Source organism: Pelecanus crispus, chromosome Z (genome assembly GCF_030463565.1).
Source record: "Pelecanus crispus isolate bPelCri1 chromosome Z, bPelCri1.pri, whole genome shotgun sequence".
NCBI classification, from domain to species: Eukaryota; Metazoa; Chordata; class Aves; order Pelecaniformes; family Pelecanidae; genus Pelecanus; species Pelecanus crispus.
The window spans coordinates 41,361,849-41,375,197 of record NC_134676.1 but is presented as its reverse complement, the minus strand read 5'-3'; the positions used below and the strand labels follow the sequence as shown (position 1 = coordinate 41,375,197).

The 13,349-nt window shown below is 37.1% G+C and overlaps 1 protein-coding gene across 2 annotated transcripts in view; it reads right to left on the bottom strand.

The window, feature by feature from the left end:
* APBA1 (amyloid beta precursor protein binding family A member 1) overlaps nt 1-13,349 on the bottom strand; it is a 37,030-nt gene that overhangs the window by 9,712 nt on the left and 13,969 nt on the right. Inside the window, exons 3-7 of one of the 2 annotated variants that reach the window (XM_009478111.2) lie at nt 11,781-11,820; nt 8,590-8,735; nt 3,218-3,250; nt 2,020-2,106; nt 1,247-1,432 (exon numbers count right to left, since the gene is read on the bottom strand). In XM_009478111.2, the coding sequence (XP_009476386.2) occupies nt 1,247-1,432; nt 2,020-2,106; nt 3,218-3,250; nt 8,590-8,735; nt 11,781-11,820 (492 nt within the window). The remainder of the gene's footprint in view (nt 1-1,246; nt 1,433-2,019; nt 2,107-3,217; nt 3,251-8,589; nt 8,736-11,780; nt 11,821-13,349) is intronic. The other variant, XM_075726452.1, reaches the window with a different exon arrangement.

Here is a 13,349-nt window from a genome sequence, read left to right as displayed (position 1 = left end):
TTGCTTTTTCAACTGGCCAGTAAGAGAGCCAGCAGTGTCCAAACTTATTACTAGAAATACAGGAACAGCAGCCTCAAAGCGGGCAGCACATCAAGTGATACTAAGACAAAAAAAATTGGTTACTCTTCTGATTTTCACACCAGTTTCTTGAGAGGCTTTGCAGAACTGGCTTACATGTTATTTTGGAGGAAAAAACCCACAATTTTTTATGCTGTCAAAATTTTGGTAGAGGGTGACTTCTATCAATGCTCTTGTCCTTACTTTTTAACCTCAGCACTGGGTTGTATATGTACATTCATCTGCAAACAGATAATTTATCCACACATGGGTTTAGAACAGATTCATCACTACATAAAGTCAGCTGCTTATTCAAGAAAACCTCCCCATCTCAAAGTCCTTTCTGATACACTGTAGAGCGGAAGACATATGAGGATTTTGTAAGAAACTGGTATTTTCACCTCACTTCTCTTAAGTAATACTCTGCTATTTGGAGGGCTTAGAACTGCGATTTTTTATTTTCCCAAATTATTAGGGCTAACTTGATTACGATCCTGACAACTGCGTATCTAGCCACTTCAACCTGATATGTTTGATTTTACCTTTCAGTTACTGAGCTTTAAAAAGTGCATAAAATCAGCAAGTTCTGCACATTGATTGTGAAGACTGGATATCAGGTCCTATATAAGGTAACTCAGTAACTTGCACCATAGTTTAAGATTTACTCAGCTGTGTCTCTATTCAGCATACTTCAGGACTGCTGGAATTACCAACTTTCTTTGCTGGCTTTTTGATATGATGTCAGCAACTACTCCCCAGCACAAGTCTCCTCCTCCTCAAAACAAAACAAAACGAAACAAAAAAATCACCTTTCTAGTATGTATCAATGATCCTTGATGCAAACCTTGGGATTAGAATTTTCCTAGGAAAATAAGCATCTCTGATAGACTTTCACTCTCACATGCAGAATCTGAGCTGGTGTTTCTAAGCTGTGGCAACTGGACCCTCCTCTCATTGTTACTGGAAGGCTCTGAAGGAGCTTAAAAATGGGAAGCATTTCTATAAACATCAATTTTGTGCGTAAAATGTCAGATCCAAACATGCAAAGAGAAGGGAAGTTCCTCTGCTTAGATGAAATATTTGGTTGCAGTTAATGAACAAAGAGGATCACTTGCAATGGACTTCAAGCCTACCAAAATATGCTTACATTTCCACCCCTACAAAATTACAAGACAGAGTAACTCCTTACATCCTCAGACTCAAAGACATGGCAAATCATTTTGTACTGCCTCTTTCCGTCTTGGGAAGGGTGAGATGCTTCCACATTATCCTGGGAGTTAGACCGTGGCATTCGCCTACGAGCCATCAAAACAACTATATTTCCTATATCTGCAATGTAAGAAATGGTCCGCAGGGGATGATCCATCATGGTTTCCTGGAGAACACAAAAAACAACATGAGCAGCTGTTTCAAAGAAGTTCTTATTGCACACCTAGTATTATGAAAACAAACAAATGGCAATATAAGACCTCTGTTAAGTGAAGTCTGTAATACCTGTCGTGTGAAGGGAGATGCCAACAGAAAACAAGAGCTTCACTTTCCAAAAGTAAAGGAAAAAGCAAGTTTTAGAAATTAAAGTTGTGTTTTCTGTGGAAAAGCACATAAAGACCTATGAGAACTTGAATATGCTGCGCATGTATGTGCAAAGGACGATGAACTTCAAATTATCACAACCAAACATTTTGGGCTACTCTGGGCACAATCAATACTTGACACATCATGGCTTGTAAGAAATGAGCTGACTGCAATTAGCTTACCCGCAAATTGTAATCATTTCTACAGTCAGACACACCAGAGTAATTGCATGTGTGACATGGTTCTTGAGCATGGATTTCTTACTAGGAAATCCTGGAGGGAAATAGAAGAGCCAGCGCTTTTTGAAGGACAAATTTTGGCAGGTAGGTGAAAGTCTATTTCAGTAGCCTACTACCACAATACTGACAAAGGTGTCTTTGTCTATACCTGTGTGTCTGCATTCAGTACTTTTATTCGCTGTGTAGAAATGAAGAGGTCCACTTCAGTCATGGGTTGAGATTCACCTTCTGGAGCCTGCAAGTAAATGGATTAGAGTCAAACAAACACATTAGGTAACACACTTACTAATGATGTTAGCTCACGAACAGGGGCGCACTAAGACACAGTCACCAGAACAGCAATGCAAGATAGAGTATTAGACTGCAGAAGCTAAAGATAAACACAAAGATATGGAAACTATATACGTATATGTGAAAGTGAATTGGATATTATTTGAAAAATTTTTAACCCCATAAAACCTTCCCTGATATTTTTCCTGATTCAGTAAAATTATACCTGACTGCAACATGAACTATATAAAGATTTCATGAAAATCAAAATGATTCTCCCATTTTCTCCACACTAGGCATCCCACTTTAAAGGTTTTTTCACACAAGCCATAGAAAGGCCTAACAGCACCTCTTGCCTGAGTAATTTCTATATGGGCTAACAGTGACTGCCAAGACCAGTGGAAAAACCTGTACCACAGGTGGGTACAGTTTAAGTAATTCATAATACAGTTCTGGTGAGAAGACCTTCACAGTCAGACAACACACTATTCAAGCACTAACCCACTTCAGAAGTCATATTTTGTTAACAGAAAGCAAACACTTGTAATTTTTTTAAAAATTAGATTTGTTAAAGATAAAAAACTCCATAAACGAAACTTATTACTAAGATGAGTCAATCTCAGCATATTACTATGTGTATATACATAATTTTTTTTCTTTTTTGCATCCAGCAATTTGACACATCTGTGAATCAAACAAAGCACTCTTATAGGAAGATAAAACAAAACAAAACAAAAAAAGACTTAATTTTAATGTATCATTTTACATAGTTAAAACCTTTGCCATGTCAGTCCTGTTTCTTTATTATGCATTTTGGGTACTGCCTGTAACCATTTGATAAATCCAATCTTTACTCTATTTCTAACATGAAATGGCTAATGATAAGCAACAAAAAATGGCCAATCAGGCAACTGATTTCTGAGAAATGTCAACTTGTATGGTGGCTCAGAAATAAATCTTAAAAAAAACTTGCTGGATGCAGAAAATAAAAACACAAAATAAAAAGAAAGGCAAAAAACCCTCCCAGAAAACAAAAGAACAGGCATAACATCAAGCTGATGGAGTTTGTACTGCACCTTCTTCCTGCTTTTGGCTAATTTCTGGGCCATCTGCTTAGCATGGAACAAACAGAGACAGGAGAATAGTTAGAGAAGAACTTACAGAGACTCCAAGTCAAGCAGGAATCTGCATACTAATGCTAGGGCTCACAGACTACTAGCTGTTCTAAATTAGCCCCTGCTTAGATTAATCTCCTCCTTTTCTTTTTGGCTTAAAAAAAAAAAAAAAATTAAAATTTTCATGTTTAGCACAATTACGTTAAAAAACTAAAAGAAACCTCACCAAAAGAGTCAGGAAGAACACAAAAGGACTTACTTTCTTTTTTCATTTAAAACGTTACTCGCAACAAACAAGGGGTTTTTTTTGTAATTTTTTTTCTTCTTCTTTTTAAAGGAAAAAACCAGCTTCCCCTCATTTACAGCAGTGTAAACCATGAGGTTACCTCTTTTGAAGCAACATCAGCATAAAAGGTGAGAGAAGAATCTTAACCATTATTTTCCAGCTTTTTCAGATCTAAAGAATTTAGATTCAATTTTTCTAATGCTCTCAACCTTAAACAGTCTTCAAAAATAACCTCCCTAAAACTACGCTACTTTTTCCTGGAAAAACAAAATGACAGAAGGTAATTTTGACCTCCATTTTCTCCTCATTCTTTGCAAACATACCCACACCAATGTTAGCATTACATATATGGACAAGAGGTTTTCCTGTGACACCTGCACAAAGATATGTCCATACTACCACATTGTTTCAAGAAGGCAGTGGAACATGTACTTCAGTTCCACAAAGACCTGAAAACAGTCTTCTTGTTACTAAGTAGTTTAATTGATTTACATCCAGAAATATATCAACCCATTGCAAAAAACTAATTCCTTATGTGCTACTACTGCAGCAACAATAACAACACAATTAAGCATCATTCTTACAGTCTGGCAATCATTAATTCAAACCAAGGTGAACTGAACTTACAGACCTGCTTGCTGATAAAATGCAACACTCACCAGGCTGGAAGATATCCTGTTACTTCCACTAGTAACAGACTCTTATCTAATTAAATTGGCAGGTGTTCTTGTGCTGGGAAGGAGGCTTACTATTACAGGCTTCATAGAGATTCACGGCTAACTACTTTAATGAAGAACAAACAGGATGCCTGAATCACAAGACACATCGAAAGTTTTATGTTGATGCTCACAACTCAAATCTGGCAGGTTTCATCTAAACAAATCTGAAAGCAGCTACTGAAACTTCAGACTGTTGCTTATTTACAAATATAAACATTCTCACACTAGCTTTTAGTCACTTTTTTTCAAACTAAGAAATATGTGATAGACTGGTGACTGCAAACTATTGCAAAAGCAATTAGAACTGCCTCATGCTGCAGGCTCTTCATTACATTGATGTTACTTTACATTGGTACTCGGAAAGAACATACTCATCTTGAGTAACAGCTGCCTGCCATACACTGGGCAAGGGGGAGACACTCTATCTCATAGAGATAGAGTATTTAAATTGCTTTCCAAAATCAAGCTCCCCTTCAGACAATTTCTCCCCCGCCCCAAACTTTACAGAGTGATGGACCTCACAAAAGAAGAAAAGCACAGGCCAAAAAGAAGAAAAAGGGGGGAAAAATCCTTGAGTTAGAGGTTTTCAATGCAGAATCAAAGATTAATTGGAATACACTGTCATTCAATTTATTGAAAATTCTGCTCTTGCAATGGAAACATCTAGACTTAGGGGTATTTTAGTATTTTGATGAATGACTTCCAAATATTTCATAAAACTAAGGTAATGATATGGAACAACCAATTTTGATAAGTGATTAACACTGCACAGAAATGTCATAAAAGAAGTTATGGTCCATAAAAAAACCCCAAATTAGGATAATTCTATGCAAGACACTTTAGCAGACAAACCCTTTTTATCACTATGTTATTTTGCTAATTTAGATCAAAAGATTCTTTCTATTTTCTCAGAAAAAACAGAAACTACCTAATCTAAACAATTTTTTTTTTTTTAAATGTATATACAGAGTCCAGGCTTTTCATTTAAATGAAACGTAACTAAGTATCTAGCAGTAATTTCCAAAATTATGAATTGTTAAAAACCAGCAGCTTTCCACTTTTGCTACAGGGATGTCTTAAATATAGTCAACCCATTTAACCTCTACAAAAAATGTACTGCAACTCAGTGAACACCCAGATGATTGTGACTAAACAAAATGTGCAGAATAGTAAACTATTTCCACATATGGGTTTTGTCAAATTACATTCAGTAATTAATTCAGTTGTTATCTAAAAATGTTCGAACCTGCCACACAGCTCAAATCTGCCGATGAAAAATAAAAATGAAAGTTAATTGTTAGTTCACATGTGAAACATAACAGCACAGATCAGCTGTGAATCGTAACCATGAACATCAACTTTTTTACTGTTAGAACTATTATGGATCCACTCCAAGTAAAATGTGAAAGCTATTTCTTTGTATGCTATCTGAAGAAATGAGACTACAGTCTGAAAATGATGAAACACCTTTTCTATTACTAAAAGCACCTCCTAGTGGAAATACAAAATAACTACATTTGATGAATGCCTTCAAAGCAGTGTATCTGTTTTAACTTAATTGGACTTCACAGAGATGAACACCCAAGCAAGAAAACCCCCAACTTTTGTACTAACTGAAGAGATACTTGTTTAAAGAAGCAGCATGAAGAATTGTTTTCAAAATCCATTCATACTCTAAATGAATGAGTATGTGGTCTGAAGGCTCTGTTAGAAAGAAGCATTAGAGGGATTATTAAATTCAAAAGGAACACACTCATATGGAAGGTATGTGTACACAGTGGGCCTTAAACAAAGGTCTTCCCCCATTTTTAACGCTCTTAACGTCAAGTCTGCAAATTTTTAAAAGCTCATTCTTGATTCATAACCTCTGTTTTCTTTAACTACAGAGAAATTTTTCACACGTAACACCTAACACGCTCTGTAAACAAACACGAATAGGGCACAAGTCATTGCCCTACCTAGTCACCGTGCGAGCAATATTTTACACATTACAGCTAAAGGCTACCTTATACAGTGATGAATCCGGCAGCAGAAATTCCATGTCATAATGAATTTCTCACTAAAGAAGTTTAGCTTTAATGGCAATCAGCACCAAAACCAGCCAAAACCAACCCTAACAAATGGAAGACCCTAAGGTGCAGGGAGATAAATTTTCATTGCCTGAGCTTCACCTAGAAGCAGAAAAGCAGTAACTGTCAAAGAAAGGTACAGTGGCATTGTGTGCCATGCAGTAAGCCAACAGTTTTCTGAAATACACTTACAGTTTCAGCAAATGATGTGCACAAGCTAGGGTTTTACCAGGTCAGCAATGCAACTGCTTGGGCCTCTACCCTGAGACAAATTTACTACAGCCAAGAATATGCATGTCTGCTGATTTATATGGATGTATAAATTATGGGGTTTATGAGTGAAATGAGCTAAACAGATTTCTTCTGTTTTGAGGCATAGCAGTGCTAAGGCATAACAGAATCCTCAGAAAGAACTTTATTTTGTTAATGAATTTCTAAGAAATATATTTAGTATCAGAGAAAGATTCTACGCTCTTACACCTCACAGACCTGCTTTGAATCAATTCTATTCCAGTTTACTCTAACACATCCCTTCAATCTTTGCTTATCGTGTACTCCCATGCAAGCTTTACCTCCTAGGTGCAAACTTCCTCCCCAGCCCCAGGCTCAAGTTCAACTCCTGATACCAATCTCCTATGACAGCTGATGCTAATTTTTCAACATCCAGTGATGCATCCCTCCTAGATCCAGCCTTACTGAAGCCCTTATTTCTCCCCCTTCTCTATCTTACCTTTAGTTTTCTGTGCATTCAAATCAGATAATGTTTCTACCATGTGGCAAAGTGTCAGGGAAGAACACATGGGGACTACTAACAGACAGGCACAGCCTTACTTGCACCCAGAGCAGGAAAGAAGCAGACTTTGCAAGGGAAAGTCTCCACTGTAGCTTTGGGAAGAACCCACCAACACCTGCCAGGGTTGAGAAAGCTGAGTGAAAAAATGTCACTGAATCCAGTCTCCAATGAACACAGATAAATCATTCTTTCTCAAAAGGCTCAGTAGTTGCTTGAGTTTGGGGAAACCACTATGGAGATGGCAGAAGATGACTTATCTGTAACAGGAAGGCTACATCCCTGCCTCCTCTAAAATGCTAGAGCGTCAGTGATTTTCAGAGACAAGGTTACAAGAACTTATGTATTTGAACATTGGCAAAATTACAATTTTTGGAAGTGTCTCAATGCTTTTAGTTGGAGCTTCACTGTGAAAGTTTCATACACAGACTGAACTGAACACCTGGCATGGAAAATACTGGATGGAATAATAATAGCAGGAAGCAACAGCCGACCTTAGCGGACAGTGCTATCGGCCTTGCTGATAACATGCTGTCTCTCTTCCTCTCTCTTTTATACAGTTGCACACAGAGTCTGAGTGGGAATCCAAAATAAACTACACAAAAGAAGAACACACAAATATTAAACTAAGGAAAACTTTCAGATGAGATTGTGTTGGTTAGCTGAATTAGCAGAAGATGAACCTGTGTGCCTACCACCCAGTCATGTAGTGTAGGTTACTGGTTGGACTGGATGATCTTAAAGGTCTTTTCCAACCTAAACGATTCTATGATTCTATGTGTGGGTAGCAGGAATATTGCAGCATCCTCTACAACCCTGCAATACTTCATCCACCCACCCTAATTTCAGTTGACAATGTCATCATTGTAACTTACAATACAGCAGCATGCCCATTGCTTTTCACAGCCTGTACAGAAATCGGTGGGCATTTCTGTTTTCCAAACAAACAAAGCAAATGTATCAGATTGCAGGATAATTTTTTTTTTCCATACATCTCTGTACCGCCACAGGCTTTTCTTTTTAAATCAGCTTATAGCTATCATGTGGTAGAGAAACCAGTAGCCACAGCAGGGTCAAAAATAACTGCAGACATTACCACAGGACCAGTTCCATCAAGTGCCAAGCCAGAAGCAGCTGCAGTACTTACTTACTAGTTATACCCTAAACCTGTTTTCCCTCAACACCCAGGTAATATATAACTTAGACCACCACTCACTTCAGATTCTGGCTTAGAGTACACAGCACAAGTATTACTACAGGAAATTAAAATGATCTGGTAACTTTTCCAGATCACTCTTGTTCCAAAAGCACCATTAAACATGTGATTTATTTTGCAGAAAGAAAGATGAGGCACTTAACCTTTCTGAAACCACAGATAACCCCACATGAAAAAACTACTGCATATGTAAGAAGTTCATAACAACAACCTTAAAGCACCCATATGAGAGGCAGCAGGAATTATTCCTCACCTTGATCCTGCTGACAGCTTCCTGAGCTTGCATCATTCTCACATTCTTGGAGGGAGTTTTATCAGAAAGGAGTTGAGTCGAGCCAAGGTAATTGGCAGCAAAAATGATTCCATCGATTAAGTCTTCAGGATCGCAAGGTCCAGGAACTGTAACACAGGAAAGCAATCACTGAAGAAAATCATGCTGAACCATGGCAAAACAGCAGCACTCTGACAACTTGAGCCTGCACCTGATGGCTGCAAATCCTCCTCTGAAATACTTATTTTAGCATGATGGTATGGCAACCAGTACTTTCAAAGGTACGAAACACCAAGCAAATGCCCTCAACATCTCTCCAGCAAAAGCTGTAATTGTTAATCCAGCCTGTCACTCACAATAGCTCATTCTTTTATGAGCAGGGATCACCCTGGAGCAAAATAATCTCTGTGAGTTTTCACTCAGGGACAGACACAGCTACTCCACTCGCACCTCACCCACCAAAACCAGCCTCGTGATTCTAAGACCAACAGTCACAAACAGGAGGAAGGGTACAATTTAATAACAGCCATCAGCCACTTGCTCACTTGTGTGTAGCTGCAGTTAGTACAACAGGCAGAGGAACCTCCCCGGTAATGCTTTACAGGTACAACACATCTCCCCTTACCAAGAAAACTGACTGCCCAATTAGGCAAAGTACTTTGCCATACACCTTTAAAAATCATTCTTAGTCTCAACAAGGATATTGAGGTAAAGCACAGAGTTAAATAATAATGTTGTTAAATACACAGAGTATGGGCTCTTCTGATGGCAAAACAACTCAACCCCACAGATTCTTAATGATCTGACTCCCATCAACTTCTGTGGAAAGTTAGAGGGCGATGAAGTTTTTAGTGCCTAACAATGCAAATCCTTACAAACCAGCATTTACGATCTGTAAGCATTTTGGTGTTTGGCCATTATATCTAAAAACTCTATATGTAAAAATATTCTATTTTAACACCTTGCTACATGTTAAAATTGTCACAATCCAAAAGGGAGACTGGTTAACCTAAGAAGCTTCTTGTTTTCTTACAAGTAAGGGTAAACAATTGGTGTTCAAGACAAGTGAAAATGCAAATCATCTTAAAGACTGCTAATCATCTTAAAGACTGCTAATGGTAAAAGTGTCCACATTTTATCACAAAAAAATAAACTGCTTTTAGGTTTCCCTTTTTTTCCCCTCTAAGAACAAAGCAAAACTCTACAATGTCAGAACGGATTTTTTATTAGTTCAAGAGGTATCTTGAGATATAAGGTGATGGGGCTTAACATTTAACATCACTCAGAATGACAATTTTGTTCTAATTGTAACAGAAGATTAACCATCACCCAGAATGAGCATGGGTAACTTTGGCCCCAGAGGAATGCAAGTCATTATTAAGATTAAAATAACAGAAGAAAGAGCTGGAGAGAAGTATCACACTGAAACTATACATACAGACAGAAGTAGATGTATAAATCTTATGAGAAAGCTTGTCTCCTTTATGGTTTCTTTAAATATGAAAATTTATGACTAGTAATTTTAAGATGCTCATCTCCAGTGTGCAGAATTTTTTCAGATACTATGTATCTGGAAAACTCTCAAAATGAACAAGTCACTTCAAATACATGACCCAAAGAAATGGAATTTTTTCCTCTAGGGAAATTTATGCATCTGCAAGTACTACATATTTGCACACTCTTCCAGTCCTGAAACCATACAGCATTTTAAGTGTTGCTATTTGTTACTCTACATGTCAAGGCCTTTTCACCACTCCACTATAAAGGGTACAAACCCCTTTATAGCACAATTTCTGATCAAAACACAAAAAATATAGATATACACTGACAAAGGTGGAGATATCTAAAGACTCCCAGAAGGAAGCATATTAAAACCAAAAAAGGTATGTGCTCTATTTTCATCAGAGGTGAACACACAGACAGCACTGTTTTTTATAAGACCCCCTCCAATTATTGCCTCTGACAATGAAATTATTATCTGAACAGAAGTGTAGCATAGGTGCTAGCAACTTTTTCTTGGACTGCTAGTGCATAAAAATGAAAATTGGTTTTTCTAAGGAATTTTACACTGGACCAAGATCTAAGAAAAGTTTAGTTTACAATTTTTCCTTTAAGGAGGGAAGGATTATTTAAGATAGCCCTTGATAGACAGGGCTACCACTAGGAGATGAATTTCAATTCTAAGAGAGATCCTTCATTGCTGCAAAATTCCAAAGCCCAGCTAGTTTCATAACAATATATGAAATTTATGTTAGTTGACATTCTGGCCACAGACTCCAAAATACGCAGCTCATACACTGAAGACTAAACCAATGATCAATTTGTAGTCTAAAGAGAATGATCACATAATCATTTAAACACAGCACACTGTAAAGCAATCCAAGGAGTTCCAAGACAGTGCAAATGATGTATCACATAAACTGTGTTTCTGGCATTTCATCAAGCATATCGAACAACTGCTGTCAGGGGGAAAAAAAAACCAAATGAAACTTGACTTTTCTGCTTCTGTCATGCTCTCATAATGAAGTAACTGGGTTTTACAGCATGCAGTCTTCCTGTATACACAGGATGTAGACTCATACAAAAGGTAACAGCAGCTCATGTAGCAGGTAACTTGCTTTTTTACATTGTTCTGAATAAACTCAGCACTAGTACAAGCACAACCTTAACTCTAAGACAGGAAGCACCATTTAATTAGAGGACAAGTAGCTGTGAAGCAGTGCAGATTTTCTCTGGCAGGCCTGCTGATTAATCCAATTAATTCAATTCTGCTAATTAATCCAACTGAGATTAGATTGAGCCTGCCAATTTAAATCAGTGCTGGAGAGAGCACTACACTCTTCTTGCCTAACCTATTTTCCTTGTCCACATGTGTTGTGTAAATACCATAAAAAATTTGTAGTGTTTTAAGTGATACTGGTAATAAACCAGCAGAACTGAGACAGAAACTATGAATGAAACACTAAATAAATAAAAGCTCCTTCTTTCTGAATTTCTGAAAGAGCATAGCAGGATTTAGCTCAGGTTCCAGACTGGACACAATTTAATCTAAATGAGTATACCCAACCCTAGCAGCTTTTCTATTCAGCAAATAAAAATAAAATTTTATACATTATAAATATTGGAATTTTTTGGATATGAAAAAACATTTAGAAATTGTAGAACTATCTTACCTTCAACATAGGTTGGAAATGAAGCCAAGCTTTTTCTGGACTGCAATTAAGACAAAAAGGATTTCAAACAGAACAGAGCATGCATAAATATGCATTAAAATTTCTCTACGCCAAAAAATTAAAAAAAGTAAATCAGTCATAGTTATTAGCAAAGGAAGATCACCACTTACTAAGATTTGCTACTATATTTAGTATTTTCAGGCTCTAAGCACCTACTAGAGTTAAATTCAATGTATTCCATTCGTGTCATTATCTATCAGGCAACATGCTAGGCCTAGTTTTCAATTACTTGTTGGTGTTCAATAGTGTATTAACTGTTTACCAATAGGTGCTCTACTTCTACTCATCAAGAAGGATGCAGGAAAATACATCATATCTCAAAGACACTGGATCTTCCAACTACAAATACATACATGCAGGAATATATAACATTAACCTATACTGTTACTATTCATGACTGAAACCATCAACCCAGTCAGTTATTCATTAACAGCATTCTGTTATTGATTAGGACTGTTCTTAGATGTATCCCTCACATTAATACAGCCTACAAAAAGCTTTCTAAATTTTAAGAGGTTAGGTAGCAAGCTGTATTCTGTGGGGTAACTGAACTCACTAACACTTCACCACCAACTACGTTTACACTATATCAAGCACAAAACACATCTGGTACTTCAATTTTGTAAAAGGTGAACAAATAAAAAAAATCCTGACTTGCCTATGTAAATACACAGCCTAAAGTAAGACCTGACTTCCAATTGCAATTTTATGTGAAAGACTCTGTGGCTAACACTTGAAACACCTGAAAGCTACAACTTTCAGTGAGTAAGACTCACCATTTTGTTATAATCAATAACATAAAACACACAGGAAAATTTATCAAAGAAAATTCTGTGTGGCAATATTTAGATGGTAATAGGCATATCGAAATATGTGCTGCCATCATGTGTGTTGCAGATAAGAATTTTGGATAGTCTGAGGATTACAAAACTTTAATGAAACTACACCTGATTAGCAATAACTCCTCCAATGACTGTTTAATATAGTTTCCTTAAAAGAAAATCTAAATATGATCAGAATAATGCATAATATCTTAAACAATTTCCAGTACATTTCCAGACAATAACCATTGAAATATATGCCAAATTATTTTCCTTTATGATGGGCAACTTACTAGGTTCTGTGTATTAGTGCAAAAAACAGGTAAACCAGGAAGGTCACAGTTACGTGACAGGTCGAGTGACTAACCCCAGGGAGTGTTTTCCACTGCAACAAATAGAAAATGGACGTAACAAGCAATAGTTTTCACCAATGATGCTTGTCTTGCTATAAAATGTAACAACTCATGAAATAAAACAAAAGGTACATGACACAGACAGCAGAGCCTGTGCAGCCTTTAAGTACTTCCTGTTCCTCATGAAAATGACCAAGCTGTGCTGCAAAACCAAGAAAGCTCTCCATCAGAGATTGTACTAACATAAATAAAGATGTCAATAAACAATGATCTCCAGCTGCCAAAGCATTTAAGCTGCTGTGAGTACACTGACATGCCTTGTCAGATCTGTGGCT